General features: G+C 38.2%; 1 protein-coding gene across 3 annotated transcripts in view; it reads left to right on the plus strand.

Moving 5' to 3' along the window:
- LMO3 (LIM domain only 3) overlaps positions 1-16,628 on the plus strand; it is a 214,673-nt gene that overhangs the window by 156,616 nt on the left and 41,429 nt on the right. For 2 of the 3 annotated variants that reach the window (XM_079936982.1, XM_079936983.1), the window contains one exon: positions 6,639-6,852. In XM_079936982.1, coding sequence (XP_079793108.1) covers positions 6,647-6,852 — 206 coding nt within the window. In that variant the 5' untranslated portion in view covers positions 6,639-6,646. Of the gene's footprint in view, positions 1-1,066; positions 1,447-6,638; positions 6,853-16,628 lie in introns of those variants that run through there. The other variant, XM_079936984.1, reaches the window with a different exon arrangement.

Genomic DNA, 16,628 nt, shown 5'->3' on the forward strand with positions numbered 1-16,628 from the left:
AAGTTAAGAGAAGAGGAGCTTGGGGGATAAGGGGACCTTTCTGAAGGATAAAAAGGAAAAAGAAATCTGTCAAGGCCTCTAAAACAAGCCTATGAAGACTGAGCAGTAATGGTGGAGACACTCAACCACTCTTTGACCAAGTTAGGCTTAAAAACATGTTGCTAGGTGCTCTTGGGTTGTTTTCCATTCTAGTCTGTGAATTTTAAATTGCGAGGAATTCAAGTAATTGCAGGAAGTGTTCAGCAGGGATGGGAGAGATGTTCAGTATCAGTTAATGGGGCACAAGTTCACAGTTTGGTTCTTGGGCCAGAGGAGGAAGGGGAGTGTGGCATCTCCGGACCCAGCTTGTGTAGCAGACCTGCCCTGCGGAGCAGCGACTTCGGAGAGTTCACTAAGAGAAGTCAGAGAACCGGGTGACTGCAGCCGCCCCCAGACATTTCTTAAAGGGGAGGGTTGTGTGCTTTTCCAGTGTATTCTGGTAGCAGTTTGACTCCCTTGCTTTTATTTTAATTTCCATAATTGGCAGCTTCAGAACTGGCACTGGAAGACAGTTTGCTTTCAACGTGGCCACCTATTCCAAAATGCCCCTGTTATTTTAGGAACCCTACCGTTTTCCTCTGGAGCTCTTTCGCAGGACTTCTTTTGGACGGGTCCAGGAGGTAGGCAGGGTCCTTCCCGGAGTCGACTCCCGCCGAGGTCACTTTTTGTGCGGAGGGGGGATTGGGGGTCGTCCCCAGCGTTTGCGAGTAGCATATGCGTGGGGTTGTGCTGACTGCACTCGCAGGCTTGTACATTTTCACCCTGGGAAATTAGCAACAAAGCCCTATCTGTCTTGCGGCTGCTTTGCACTTTCCGAGGGCGGCTGTACTTGACTGAGCTGCAGAACAGGCACACGAGAGCGAGCGAGCGAACGAGGGAGGGGGGGAGGGAGGGAGGGAGAGAAGGAAAGGAGAGAAGAGGGGAGGGGTGGGGGGCGAGAGGTAAATAGTCTTAAATCGGAAGGGAGCTGCTTCTCTGTGGTCTTGACAAGCGCTGCCTGGGCTCCGCCGGCTCAGTAATAACGGAGTGACCTTTTCTTTGGCTGTATTCTGTCTGGCTGGGAAGGGATTGCATTTTGCAGCTGAGAGCCGGGGCTTCCTTCAGCTCGGCTCCTGGCGTGCTCCTGGGGTAAGTTGTCTTGAGCCAGGACGGAGAGAGACAGCCTCGGACTGCAGTTGCCTAAAAGGAGGACACCTGTGGCTCAGATGCGGTCAACACCATTACTTGGCGGATCCTTGAGGACCTCATTATTTTAAACTTAAAAAAAAAAAATAGAGATTCCCTCCCCCTCTTTTTTTTTTTTTTTTTCAAAGCAATGCTTCTTTTTGACCTTTCCCAAGGAGAAGCGCTACAAAGCAGCCACTGTGCTTTCTGAACGGCCTCCCCCTGTATCGCTTAATTGAGAAGGTAAGTGCAGCAACTGGGTGTACACGCGGCGGCTTATTTGTGGTGTGTGTGTCTGCGGGTGCGCGCGTGCGTGTACGGATGTGGGGATTTTTTTTCTTCTTCAGCCTCTCCTAATGAGGCATAAACTGGAGCTGCAGCCCAGCTCCGCACTGCAACTTTCACTCGGGCTGCAGCTCTGCCGAGACCGTTTTGTTTAAGTCATGTGAGGCTTCATTATTTTTATGATGAGACGTGAAATAGATGCGGGCGGATGTTGATGGAAGGAGGGAGAGCAGAGCAGCTGCGGCGCGGAACGTCTCAAGTACGACTCGAGCGGATAATAGTCAAAGTTCACGAGGAACTGCAGTATTTCCACAGCCCCGACTCCCGGGGAGACAGGGGCTTGAGAGAGTTTGGGAGGAGATGTTCGATCTGGCCCGGCCCGTAGGAAGGGAATTCAGTCTTAGGTGGTTCCCGACCCTCCTCCCCTTACTTGCTGGAATTCATCACCCCCCTCCCCCAGGAGTTGAAATGACCATTTTTGTGTTCTGGTGGCCACTTCTGCCTCTGCCCACTCTGCCATAATAACGAAATACCGTTCCTACGAGATGGAAAAGTGACTGTCTGCGGGGGGAGGGGGCGGTTGGGAGAAGTGGCGAGAAGAGAGAGGTTCCGTGGGGCAAGGTGCCTCTGTGCTAATAGGCTGAGATTCAAACTGCTGCGGCACATGTTTATGGGGGCTACCCAGATTGCTGTTATGAAATACAAGTCAGATTTATGATCTTTTTCATATTGAACATGATATGCTATGCTAACGCTGCATGTGACAGTTTAATCAAATCCATTTGTTACCACGACGCTAAAAGGGGCCGCTGGGATTTTAGGATTACGGGCAGAGTTAGGGAAGCATGTGGCTTTGTCATTCGCCATCATTTTGCACACTGCCACACGGCGAGGGGCTCCGTGTGTGCGCCGTGTCTCGTCTGGCCGCCCTCGTCCTTTCCTCCACCCCCCGCGCCGCCGCTCCGACCCGCTCCCAAAGTGGCTTCACAATAGTCCGTCCTCCGAGGTGTAGGCTGCGCACCAGGTCCGCACTTGAGCTAAAACCGAGAGACCCCCTTCCACTTCTACCTTTGGGCTGGGCGCTCAATGCGAAGCCGCTGCAACTCAGGCACGCCTAAATCAACTCATGCAGAAAAAGGAGAAAAGTTTTGGTAAGGTTACAATCTATCATAGATGCACTTTGCCGGCGCTCGGCACTCTCGGCTACTCCAAAGCCTTCCTGCTCTTCCGCTGCTTTTGTGTCTTTCGAAAAGATCCGAAATATTATTGTTGTAACTGCTTTGAAAGACTGCTGCTTAAACCAATTAATCTTGCTAGGTGCAACAAAAACTGCTACATTCTTTGCAAATCATCCCTGTGTGGCTGCAAAGACACAACCACAAAAGGCTGGAGCATAAACTCCTCAAGGGATTCTTTGTTAGAGTGTATGTATGTTTCTTATTTTTTTTTTTTTTATTTTGCATGTGAGCTGCATCAAAATTGAACTCAGTCTTGCAAATCTCTTGTTGGCCTTTGCCAAGCACTAGCACTTTGCTGCCATGGTAACTGTAATTAAACTGATAAGAGTGGAAAAATGTCAGTATCTCTGAGCCTTGCAGCTGCATTGGAGAAAAAGGGAATCAAATTGGTTCCCAGCTCCATTGCTCAGAAAGGGGAGGGGGGGGGGTGGTAGGATGGGGAGGGGGGTTGGGAGTTGAAGGGGCAGAACAGAGTTAAGCAGCTCCAGCGCCTGAGATCTGGGGACATCTATTTGCATTGTTGTCCCTTAGGGGGCTGCAGCCTGTAGGGATGCTCTGGGCCAGTGAACAGAGAGAAACAAGCTTTTAGGCCCAATCCAGTTCTCCAGTCCGGGCTGGGGGCTGGGGAGAGGATGAAGATGGGCAGGAGGAGAGAAAATCTTTTGTTTGGTACCTCTTGGCAATCGAATGGCCGGTGTTGGCCAAATTCTTTTAATCTGTGTCACTGCTCCCAGCTGCAGAACCTGCATTCCCATTTTCGCATCTTCCTGAGGCACCTCATCTCTGCCAACCCCCTTTATGTATTCCCTCTTCCTTTTCCTTCTCCCAAATTGTCCTCTGTGAATCTTCCGAAGGGGACAAAATGTTTTCCATTCACTACGTGTAGTTAGTCCAAAAATATGAAAGACTGGGTCTAAGTGCTGCAAACCTTTTATCATGATTATTATTTTTTTAAGCCCCTGTGTGTTGTGGAGTTGTGGTTACTTTGTTGTGTTAACTACTGAAGCTGAGACTGCGCGGATGAATGGCACAGAACAAGGGAACATAATGGAGGCAATCAACCGTTAGGCCGCCTCACAATGCAATCCAGGCAATTAAAAGCTCACCAGAGTTTAAATGAAATGGTTCTACTTATTTCTGCACACCACACTGCACGGGCTATTATTTATGTCTTTTTTTAATTATGATTTCCCTTAAACTGTCAAATAACTCAGAATGGCAGGGTCTCAGAGGCAATAAGAATTTCCCTCGGAACAATTTACATGCCAATCTAAAACTAGTTATGAGTCCTGATGTGCTATAAGCAACTTGTGAAATGTTTCTCAGCTCCGAACACATAACTCTACCCAGACGCGTTCTGCCGGATGCTGAAGAGAGGCTGCCGACTGCTTTATGCCCGTTTAGGTACATGGCAACGTGGTGACTACAAAATAGTTCTTTTTTCTACAACTGTTAACTTGCAGAGTATCGAAAACGTTTCCTTTTCAAGAGCAATGGGATGATGTTTTCTGCAGGAAGGTACCAGGATGGAGCAGAAAATATCAAACTCCTTCTACGCCCAAGGCCAGACAGAGTGTAAGAGTTTCAAATATTAATTGGCCTCTGAGTGCTAAATTAAAATGTCAGCACAACAAAAAACATTTTGTGAAGACAAGCAGGGTAGAGTTGTCCCAAATGTTGGTACCCCCTGTCATGGTTGCAAAGCATTGTGAATAAAGATAGGTGACCTTCCACGCTTGACGATGGTAACACAACTCAGAGAAACAGAGCTTAGCTACAGCTAAGAAGGATTTGGACAGAAAATTTTCAGCTTGGTGGTATAAAAAAATAATAGCCTTATAAATTGGATAACTAGACTAGCCACTGTTAATACATCTCAAGATGTTTTCAGTCATGAAATCCAGAATGTCATTTAGTAAATCACAGTCTCTCCCTCCCCCAGGTAGGTAGTTAAGAGGCACCTGGGTATGTTCTGTACTGTAATTAATGGGATTCGTTCCTCGTGGAACCTTGTGAGAAGATGGTAACTAGTTCTGATCAAAGACACTTCATTTGTTAGAAGTTCTAGAGAATGAGATTTAGCAGAGCTATCAAGGGTTATGATTAATCTACACTAGACCCTGAGCTCCTTCAAAGAAAAGGAACAGAGAGCCGGCTATAGGAATACCACCTGCTGTTCTGTACAAATCCAGCTGCTAGTCTGCAGCTCCGAGGACCACGGCTCTGCATCCCATGCAGAAAGAGTAGCTATCTTGACGCCTCACTGCCAGTCCCTGCTCCATCACTCTATCAGAGAAGTTATTTTCTAATGGAAGTTCAATATCGTAACACTATTATGTGAAATTCATGTATCATTTGTAGCTAGAAAAGTTATTCTGCTGTGAGGGTACGGTGCCTTGATGTCTCTTAACAGTGTGACTAAAAAAGAGAAAGATTGTAAAGATAATGAAGGTGCAGGCTTCATCATCAGGCATCAGAGGAAACTGAAGAAGGTTTAGCTATTTTGGAGCAGGAAACACACCGAAAATGCTCTAGATTAGAGCTTGGCATTTCTTACTTGAGACTGTTTCAAGTGCAGGCATTTGGTGTCTTGTGTCATTCTATGTTCAAGTTTAAAACTTTATGCCTTAGAGAGGAGGCCTAATTTAGCAGCAGGATCTCTGGACTGTAAGAAGGCCACCAAGTCTAGTGCTTAACTGTCATTCAGCTTTGAGCGAGTCCCTTAACCTCTCTTAGGCCTCTGTATCATAATTTGTAAAACGAAGGAATTTGGAATCGAAGTCTACAGTACTTTATACTGCTTGAAATGAGTTCTTTGGTAAATATGAAGCTGTGAATAGTTGGTCCAGCTTTTTTAAAAGCTGGGTATTTGACATTTAGGAGAGAAGAAACTCAAAGGCAAATACCCTTTCATTGAAAAAATTTCAGTCAGGTTGTAACACCCATAGAACTCAGCTAGACTCCTTATTTATGATGGAGACATGTCTCTAAAATATATAAATGTCCCTATGTCTAGTCTAGTATGTATGTAATATAGGTATGTAATATATATTTGCATATGGATGTTTGGGTAACCTTATATACATTTAGACTTTGTCTTCTATTGTCTTTTCTTTCCTTTGTAAAATAAATAAGTGCATGTTTATGATAATAAATTACATAATCCTATAGTTTAATTTTATATAAAAGCATGTAGTATAGAGTTAGGTAATCTGCCATTAGTAGAAGCACTGACTGATGCCTGTGAGTATAAGTACATTTAAAAAAATTTTAACACAATGAATACTTCGAAACATCAAGGGCACAGGGGGGAAGCCTTTGGAGGCAAACAAGTATTATAGCATTGGTGGGCCTTTCGGGAGACTGTGCTCTGCTTAAGTATAAACATCTCTACTGCTAAGTGAGGTTAGTGCATCCCATAAGGGTGCACTTTCCTTCTGCCATCAAGCCCGTGTTAAGTGAAATTTTTAACCAATAAAGGAAAACTCATTTTTGACTTCTACAGCCTGTGCACAGACTACTTTGTTCAACAGCTTTCTTTGAGATTGTTAGCCCTTTACTCATAGTTTCTCCCGAAAGGAACTTCTTTATGTAGAAAATGGGGACACTATAAAATTATTTACTATTACTTAACTTCTTCGTGTATATAATATCAACTTACCAGGTGCAACATGAATTCTTTGTTTTATCACTTTATAGGTGTCACTTCGTAAATGGTTTAACAAGGGCTTAGCAAAGTTTGAGACTCTTTTGTTTCCAAAATTTAGTTCGATATCTGTATGGCCCTCAAAAAGAACGTCTAACACCCCTTGAAAAAGGCAATCTGAAATATTTAACTTGGTGGAGGTCTTTGGACATCTTCTGCTTCCTTCTTGGAGTCCCAGCTCTCTTGTTTTTCTTGTCTCCCTTTAGGTATACAAATGCTCTCAGTCCAGCCAGACAACAAGCCGAAAGGTTGTGCTGGCTGCAACCGAAAGATCAAGGACCGGTATCTTCTAAAGGCACTGGACAAATACTGGCATGAGGACTGCCTGAAGTGTGCCTGCTGTGACTGTCGTTTGGGAGAGGTGGGCTCCACCCTGTACACTAAAGCTAACCTTATCCTTTGTCGCAGAGACTATCTGAGGTAGGAATTAGCCTTGCACACCAGTGATGACTGGATTCCTTTTAAAATACCTTTGTAAGTGTCTTTGTGGGTTTCATTTCCTTCCTACTAGCCTCTATTCCTGAAAGGTGTCCACCTAGCAGCCTTCAAAATGCTGCCAGGTGCCTGTTCCACACATGATCGCTTCAGCCATGGCCAGGAAAACCCAATATCTCAAAGTGTTCCCATTTATTTGCCTTACCTGATGCTCCTACCTGGGGATAGGTTAGTCCACTGCCTGTATGGAAACTGCCAGTTCACATCAAGGATGTATTTGGTAGAAATCAGCATGCAAGATGTTTTATTCGCACAAAAGTGACAAGGTCAGGCTGAGTATAGCACAAAGTAATTCAGCGATATTTCTGTTTCCGATTTGTCAGAGAAAGTCAATTTGAAACTCTTAACTGGCATTTATTAGTAAGGTGTTTATCGTACAGTGTTGAAAACTTTCCCCAAGTGTGAATACACCTCCCTCCACCCACCATGGCATTCCAGGTGATCTTCGCAAAGATAGCACTGAAAGTCGAACAGCCTAAGTCTTGCCAGTAGCTTTACGGAAAATAACAAAGTAAAGACCTCCATCATTATGGGGAAATGATAGCCACTCTCCAAACTGTAAACATCTGAATGGTTTCAGGACAACGCAGATGTTCTTGCTTCTGAAGCCATGAAGCAGACTAAACTTGTATCCTAGCGTTTAGTACTCAACACATGGACTGGTATTTAAGAAAAATTATTTTGCTTTTCAGGGAATTTTGTGACTTCATTCAGCTGCAAATTACTGATATTAACAAAGTAGGATCTATCAAATTAGAGAAATGATATATGGCATCATTTGGGTTTTTATATTTGATACAATTAATCATTTTTCTAGTCTGACATTAAGTGATTCATTTTGAATTTTTTTCCCTTATGACACAAAATTTATCAATCAGCAGTAACTCCTTGGTCATTTCAGGAGGTGTTTTCTAGGGAATCTGGTGCTGCTTCGTATATAATTCAGTTATTTTCAGTCCAATTCAATGTTTATATATAAGAACATATTGTTTGATGAATGGTCATTACAAGAGGGTGAGTCCAGTACTGTTTATCAGATTCTACTCTCTCCCCTTTTAGGACCGCTTCATCTGACAGCCCCCTGACTAATTATAACCACTTGCTACTACTTCTCTGTGTTCCAGGGGCACAAAATACATGTAAGATGCCAGCAATGGGAATGGAATGTGACTATAGGCAAGGAGTTCCCTAACGAACACAACTAATCAGAATTAAGCTATTCTGTGAATTCTTTCAGGCTCTACGGTCTTGGAACTTTCCTCTTGCAAATAAAAATTTCTCCTCTGCTCATTGTGAATTAGAGCCTGATTTCTACATAGAGTCTTTGTATTTGCTTTTAGTGACTTTGCTTCCTACTTTTGCTTTATCTTCCTAACCAATAGCCGTGGGCTTTTGGACTCTGTCTTTGACTTTTGTTTACGTTTGCAGTATCTCCAGTGGATTCATGTAACCAAACAAGGAGTTTATATAGTCTGGGCAAGATTAAAGTGTTCTAATAAGCAATAAAGACAAAAATTAAGTCAAATTTAAAGAGAGTCTCTTGAAATCTCTGGATATTTTTAAATCAGAAATGTAAATTTGCCAATGAAATACATGTGTCATGAGTGAAACTGTTTTGCAGTTGTCTACATAGTAGAGAGCAGAGAAAGTAACCTTGTGTTGTTTTAATCTTCCTTATGGTAATAAAAAAAAGTTGTTCAACTGGTGTTTGATAGTCTTAAGTGTATTGTTGAAGGGAATTTATCAAAATAGTCTTCATCTCAGAAATCTTTCTCTCTAAAAGAGTCTATACGTTGCTTTTTGTGATGCAACTTTTACTTGATTTCTCATAGGCTCAAACTTTTAATCTTGTTACCTTATTTTTAAAAAATCATACTCTTTCAAATTTAAACCCTGGTCCTGATTGCCAATATATTCATTTCTCAGAGTACAATTTCCTCTTAAATTGGTCATTACCACATTAATGGCCAGTTGTTATGTTAACAGCCTAAGGGTTGTTAACATTTCAAACTAAGCTGTTAACAGCAAGCTTATCCCTTATTTAAACTGAAGGTTTTGTTGTATATAACGTGACTTCCTTGGCAAGGAGTAATTCATCAACACTTAAAAATTGCAGAAGTGAAACGGGGAAATGGTATGTGTGTAAAACACCACGTTATGTGTTATAGATTATGCCGCAGATGTGGTATTTAGTTTTATGTGGAAAGTGTGTATCTCAGTGAAATTATGTCTAGGTTTAAAAGCATATGTCTGATTGGCAAATTAAAATAGTCTGATTCTGTATGTCGAATAGGCACATACGTTCAGGCAAACTTTATTTACCAATTAATTTCTTTGAATGGGTATAAACAGGCATTCAAAAATGCTTATTGGATGCCTGCCTTATGAGAAGCATGATTTGGGGTCATGGACAAAAATTAACTAAGGGAAAAAGGGAGGTGCACCTCAAACTGTTACTATCTAATTGTTTATTAATTACACAAAATCTGCAGTATGATCAGTGAACAAGTAATATTCTGTGGCTATTTTCCCGAGCTTTGAAAATAATTTTTCTCATTTCCCTGTTAGTTCAGTACATTTCCTTCTTGTGTTTTGCACAGCCAATGCTTAACCATTTAAATCCTATTAAAAAGTAGTTTAGTTTGGTTTTCGGGTCTTCGGATATTATGTAATATCTTTGAGGCACAAACGAGCCATAAATAATTTACAGGTTTGTGTTTCTCTGTCTAAATTACTAGGCATCTAAGTAAGAATATGGAAAATGGTAAAGAAAAAATTGCTTACCTGTACCAGTAAATTATGGGTTATAGATATTATCCTGGGCCAGATAATTTTTCATATCTAGAGAAGAGTGAAATATTTTTTGCCAACTGTATTTAACTTCCTAGTTAACTTCTCCTTCCAAAAGCAAACACAAAACACACTTTTATTGCTGAACAGTGAATCTTGAAGCTCTAACATTTTATTTTGCCTTATTCTGAGTAGTGATAGTGGTGACATGTTTTTACAAGTTCTTTGAATGATGAGTACAAGAATTTAAATCATAAGATATTTTCTTTAGGGTATTAGAAGCTATTACTGCAGTAAATTTGATTTTGCTCAGATATTTTTTTCTCCTTCGAGGCACAATTAGCTATATTTACAAAAAAGAAAAGATTCTTACAGTTCGTTACTGAGTTTCAAATCTTAACAGTTCCCTTTCCACAACAGGGCTGATATAATATCTTTTAATTTTCTGGAGAATATTAGATACACCTGTCTGATGAGAGGGAATTTGCCAGTTTTTAAGATTGCTTTACATCCTCAGAAATTCATTAGAAAAAGGAACAGAAAGATTGATTTTTTTAAAACTTCCTCTATTAAACACGCTTTCTGACTTAAACTATGAAGTTGGTCTGCCCACTAATATTTATATGCCAAGACCTAGAAATGAATCTGTTAAAAATGTATCCAACACATTTATTTTTTTTTATTTTTAAAAGTTGTTTATGACAAAGTAGATATGGAAGCATCTTTGTGCCTTGAACCAGAGAATGCATAAAGTAGATTAGCAATTACTGTGTAAAACTAGTCAAGGTTTAGTAATGATGTTTACAGGACTATGTAGCTACTGCTAAACCAGCATTCTGATTTGAGTTTGGAAAATATGAATAAAGTAGCTATTAATGTATCATCAGTTTTAGAATTAAGATTTTATGTCAAGTGTTACAAAGTCAGAACTAGGAGATACAGCAAAATACTTTACTTCTCAATTTGGAGAGTGTAGAATATCAGAACTTACCAGTTAAGCTGTTGGACCATTTTTGTCAGTTTTTTAATTTAAGCCTGCATTTTCTTACTTGTAGTATATTTTAAGCAGTAAGTCGACGAAGGCTGTATCTTGTATCTCTATGAATGGTGTTTTACCAGAGAATGTACTCAAAGCTGTTTGCTGTGATACTTGCCATGGAAGCTGCATACAGCTCTTCTATATGAGAAACAGAAAACATCTTATATAAAATTTAATGCAATTTGCTATTTTTATACGTGAGGATGATTTGTTTAAAATGAAAGTACTGGGAAAGAACGATGCTTCATGCTCTACCACAGTTGCCAATTAACAAAAAGGATTTGAAGCTTCTATGCTGATTGCAAATTTTATGTGCTTTAGTATATAATAATATGATTTTACAATAGAAAATTAAATGCTACATAGAGCATTAACCTGGCTATAACTTTATTTCACACTGATCAAAATTGGTACTTATAAATTTTTATATAAGGTTAACTTTATATTAGGACATAATTATGGCCTTAAAAGTAAATATAAATACATTATTAATGTTATTTTATCTGACAGTTAATTGCACAGATTCTTTCTTAATGCTGACTGACGTGTTCATTCTGTTTTTCCTGCTCTGTCATCTTTTTAACATTAGGCGTTTGAAAATATCTCCCCTGGAAAGCAGTACATTATTATTTGAAATATAACCTTTTATTGTTTTAAATTCCAAAAAATTAATCTTTTATATGGAATGAAACTCCTCCCAAATAAACTTTCTTTTTCCTAAGAGCTTCATTTGAGCTTTCTTAACACTTTATAATAGTCATAACTTTTATCATATTTAAACGTCTAAGCTCCTCTTAGTATTATGAAATATTTTGGCATCTGAGTGTATTAGACTCTAGGGTCTCTGAAAAATACTGCTATATTCCCTGTAAATTATCTTACCTTATTTATAGCTTTATAAAATATTGTAATTTTAAGTCCATTTTTCTGTTTATCATAGGAAAGCATTATTGCATTCTATTTCAAACATTTTAGACTATATAGCGTTCGTGGACTGGTACAAATCAGGAGTGATAATGTTGTTTTGTACAGTACTTTGGGAGAGTGCCCCTTGCTTTAGGAAGAAAGGGTCAATCCACCCTAGACTTCCTGAGCAACAACCTCTGCAACAATCTCTGTTAAAAATATCCTATCTATCAATACATAGAGAATTTCTTATTTGTAAATTTATCTACAATATCTGTCCTTAATTCTGTAATACACCCACTTTCAGTGAGTGAGTATTTAACTAATTATTTTAGTTTTGTGCCTTTTTGTTTTGGTTTGTTTTATAGACTTGAGATATTGTCACTGGAAATAACCCCCACCAAGAATATTAGAAATACAGAGAATACTTCACACTTGTTTCTATCTCTTTACTCTTTTTTATCTTTCCATAAAGCACGGAATACTTCAGTCAGGATAGTTTTTACGCATAAGATGGATAAGTTAGACATACCTGACTTAGCAGAAAAACATTCTGTTCCTACAAGTATATTTAGGATTAAATGCATCCGGAAGAACTACATTTGAGAATTGCCAAAGCTGCTTATTTTGCACTTTACAAATACATAGAACTCTGGGAAAGAATCTCTATTTTTGGTTGCTCTTAGAGTATATCAAAGTAAGCCAGCACTTCATTTATAAACTCACCATTAACTTCCATTAAGTGACTAATAATAAATTTTAATGTTGTTTTGACTGCATAAACATAATTTATTAAGGAATCTCATTTTAAAAATATGCTGAAAGTAGTAATTTTGTAAATGGTTTTGATGCATATATGCATTGTAGAAATGTGTTATGTAGTTCAGTTTTCTGCCTCACATAAAAATTATATAGGCTTAAAGAAGAATTGCACCAGCCTAAACGACCACAGTATTTTTTCTCATTACACTGTGAGTCATTGAAATATTATTTTGGTATTTGGTTTGAAAACATTTCCCAGTTCCCATGAGAATGTCTTCTATCCTTCAAAATTATACACTGTAACCTCATCCCACCTTCCAAACAGACACTAGCTAACATTTCTCACTTTCATCAATAATTGTTAAAATATATGAATTGTAAATATACAACAAGATCTTGAAAACAAGGAAAGTAAAAATAGCAATATTCTATCAATCGACCAGATAGCTTTTTGAAACAGCATTTACATTAGCCATGTTTCTTTAAAAAAATTTTTTAATTGGTTTACATAAGCGATGACTCCTACTGATTCATGGCATTCCCCTTTGTAAGCATCTAAAGAGATGTAGGTGTATGTATGCATGCTGCACATACAGATATTAGAATCTATACAACCTTAGAATGAGCATCGACTTTTGTCATAATTTACTTTCACCAGATCACCGTAGTTTGGCACACTTTGAAACTTGTAAAATTCAGATGCTTGATGCCAGCTAATTCCTTAGTATTGTAAACTATAGCACTGACTTATTCTTATAGAGTGTTCGCCATTCTAAGAGAAAAGACAATTTTTTATAATACTGTAGAATGCCTAAATTTATTCTCTTGTGATTTTTATCACCCAATTCTGTTTCTCTTAGCTCTGATACTGTCTGTTCTATTTCTGTTTCTACCATCATTGCATACTTGTTTTGATGATTAACTGTATGTTCCCCTTTTCAAGGTATTTATAAGAAATTTACTTTGGAGTGGAAGTTACATTGTGAAGCCAGATATGTGGCATTTAGTTTTGTTTCTTATCTTAAAGCAATTTCTTTTGCTTATTGAGGTTTTTTGCCCCTTATTATCCATATGAATGGATAACTTTTCCCTAAAGGAATTAGGACCTAAACATACCCTTTTATTATATTCATCAAACATATTTACTATATTACAAACAGAGTTGCTATAAATCCCACATCAGTCACTTGGGCATTCACCTGTGCCCTTTTTGCTTTCTGCTCTAGACTATCAAAACTCCTTGATAGACCTTTTTCTTCTCAACAAAATTTTTTTAGTTATGTAAAGATTCCAAATCTTTTGCTGAATTCTTTTAGTCCATACTGTTGGTTTTTTATGATGCAAAATTATCTAGCTGTGGACTTTACTGGTTTAAAACAAAATCACACTTGAGATAAATAATCATCTCGTAATAGTTAGATCTCTGATTTGAAGCTGGAAAATTAACATTAAGCTGCATGTATTAAGTTAGACTCTAACCAGCGTGTGTTGTTATGATTCAACGTAATATTAAAAACTCTCCAACTGGGCTACTGGGAAAATAAAAGACTCTTAAGAATTCAAAGATTATGTGCAGAGGAGTACACCAAAGCCATATTTAAGTAAAATTGTTATTACAAATTCGGTAAAGCATTGCCTACAGTAAACCCATCCTATTAATAAAAACAGAAAATCAGTTTTAGTAAACATAAATATCAAATATGACATGGATTAGTAATGGGGCAAGGAATGTCATAAAACGTGCTGATGATTACATATAATAATAATCTAAATACCACCAAGAAAAAATAAATCCCCATCTCATTTATGCTGTGGGATCCCAACATGCAACTTCAAGGGGAAAAAGGAAGTTTTAGACATCATTAGTTGATTCTGATTTCTGAAAACTTTTAAAACAATGTCATGTTTTTATTATAGCAATTCTAACAGAGGTGCATACCATTTTTTAAACTATTCTCTTTTTTTATTTTTAAAAGGTTTTAAAATCTCTTAAGTAATGTCCTTTGAGAGATTGCTCACATTTCATCAAAAAAAATAGAATCAAGACTGTTAACACTTTAAAATACTTTATGGCATTGAGTGTGATACTTATTTTGTGTTTATCAACCACTCAATAAAAACAAATTCTGACCAACAGCTGCATATTAGACTGAATAAGATAAGTGATTAATACCTGTGCCTTTGCTTGAGTGGAAGGGGCTGGGGGTAGATAGGTGAATGAAAAAACAATCATAACTTCTAACACTAAAAGTGAGTACTGGTTTCAATGGGCAGGTTTATTTAGTTTTGCAGGTGAGAAGTTCAGCTTTACTATACTATGAACATAATTTTAAAGCCTGTAAGTATTACAAGTGAATATCCACTGAGGGATGTCTGTGCTTTAGGAGATAGAAAGAAATAATACAATAAGTTATTGAATTGTCTTAAAACTTAGCAAGTAGTATTTTCTGTGGCCATTGATTAGGGAAAAAAATGAAAAAGTTTCTGAGCTACAAGAATCCCTTCTTTCCACAATGTGTTCTTGCTGAGTGGATAAGTCTGGGATTTATATTTATGATTACATGCTTTGCCATCTCTTTAACAGTTTAAAAATGAAACCATTTAGTCACTTAACAAATATTTGAGTGCCGATATTTCATTTCTATAAATAATGAATGTAGAATCTTATATTTCTAATTGATTTTGTAGAAATACAAAGGTATTAATATTTTACTATATAAAGAATAAAGTAGTCTAGGAAATTTGGGGAGAACTATGGGCAAGTTATTTCTCAAATTTTTTATGACTGATGTACTCACCATAGTTGAATAACTAAGGAAAATATGTAAAGAGTTTTAATGTGGTTATATCACATGGAACCAGTACGGTGAATGAGAAGAGGTTTAATCAAGAATGATTAGAAAACAATTTTAAGGAGGGGGGTTATAAATAATAAGTAAAATTTATGCTCTGTAAAAATCCTTTTGTAAGCCAGTAGTCCTATTATAAAAGATGAGTTTTAGGCTTCATAGTTTACTTTTAGATGCAGAGTAAGATAGAATTAGCTCTGTAACCTTCATGCTGTTTGCATCGTTCACCTCTTACTGCAGATATTGGTAAGTTAGCAACAGAGGTATAATTGACATCCCTGTCAGAACACTTAACATCCTTGTTCCCCATTTTTCCACTCAAAAAATATTATTCTATATACTCTAGGTCCTGTACAAAGCCCTAGGATACAGCACTGAGTAAAACACAGAAATAACTCCTTCCCTTAAAGAGGTTATATTCTAGTTGGGGAAGCAGATAATCAACAAACTAAGTATTGAGTACATTAGGAGATGATAAATACTACAGGAAAAATGGAGCAGTGTAAGAGGTTTGCAGAATTTGTATTTATGGGTGAGTGTGCCTTTGTATGTGTGGTGGGGAGATAAGGCTTTGAAAAATTAAACAGTGCAGACAGGGACAGCCCTGTTGAGATGGTGACTTGAGTAAAGACCTAAAGAAAGTGAAAGAAATAGCCATGGGGATGTATAGGAAAGACATTGTGGGAACAGGGAACAGTCAGTATGAAGATCTTGCAATGGAAGCTTTTCTGATATCTTTGAGGAACATCAAGGATGCTAGTGTGGTTGGAATGAGTGAGAGAGCAAGAGGCAAGGCTTACAGGCAGCCACTATGTGGTCCTGTGGTGTCCCTGGTATCACTGTTACAACCAAGAACACACCCTATACTTTTCTAAATGTCAGGGAAGGAAGTGGTAATACTTCTGTCCGAGAACCACTGTGAAGCTTGCTCAGGCTGTTAGAGACTGAATTCCATTTGAGATAACAGAATTCATCAGCTAAATTGAATGGGATTATTTTCATGTATTATTTACTGGTATTGTTTTTTTTGGATGTCTTTTTATTTGGCCTGAGTGATGACCCTGTGTGATTACATAATAGTTGTGAAATATGCGTCTCAAAATAGACATCAGGATTAGGTCACTTGACTGTTGCTAATTCACGAAAGATGGTATAGTTGTATGTTTGAGTTTAAATTGACACATCTACATACATCTACTATATAATGGAGTATTTATACATCATTATATTTAAATATGAAATACAAAGGAATGTTCATATTGATGAGCTAGGGCTGCCAACACAGCACGTATGAAGGTAATACCTTGGCCAAAGATGTCATTAAACTGCCCTGATCACAATGTAACTGATATTTT

The sequence above is a fragment of the Stenella coeruleoalba genome, assembly GCF_951394435.1.
Source record: "Stenella coeruleoalba genome assembly, chromosome: 11".
Lineage (NCBI taxonomy): Eukaryota > Metazoa > Chordata > Mammalia > Artiodactyla > Delphinidae > Stenella > Stenella coeruleoalba.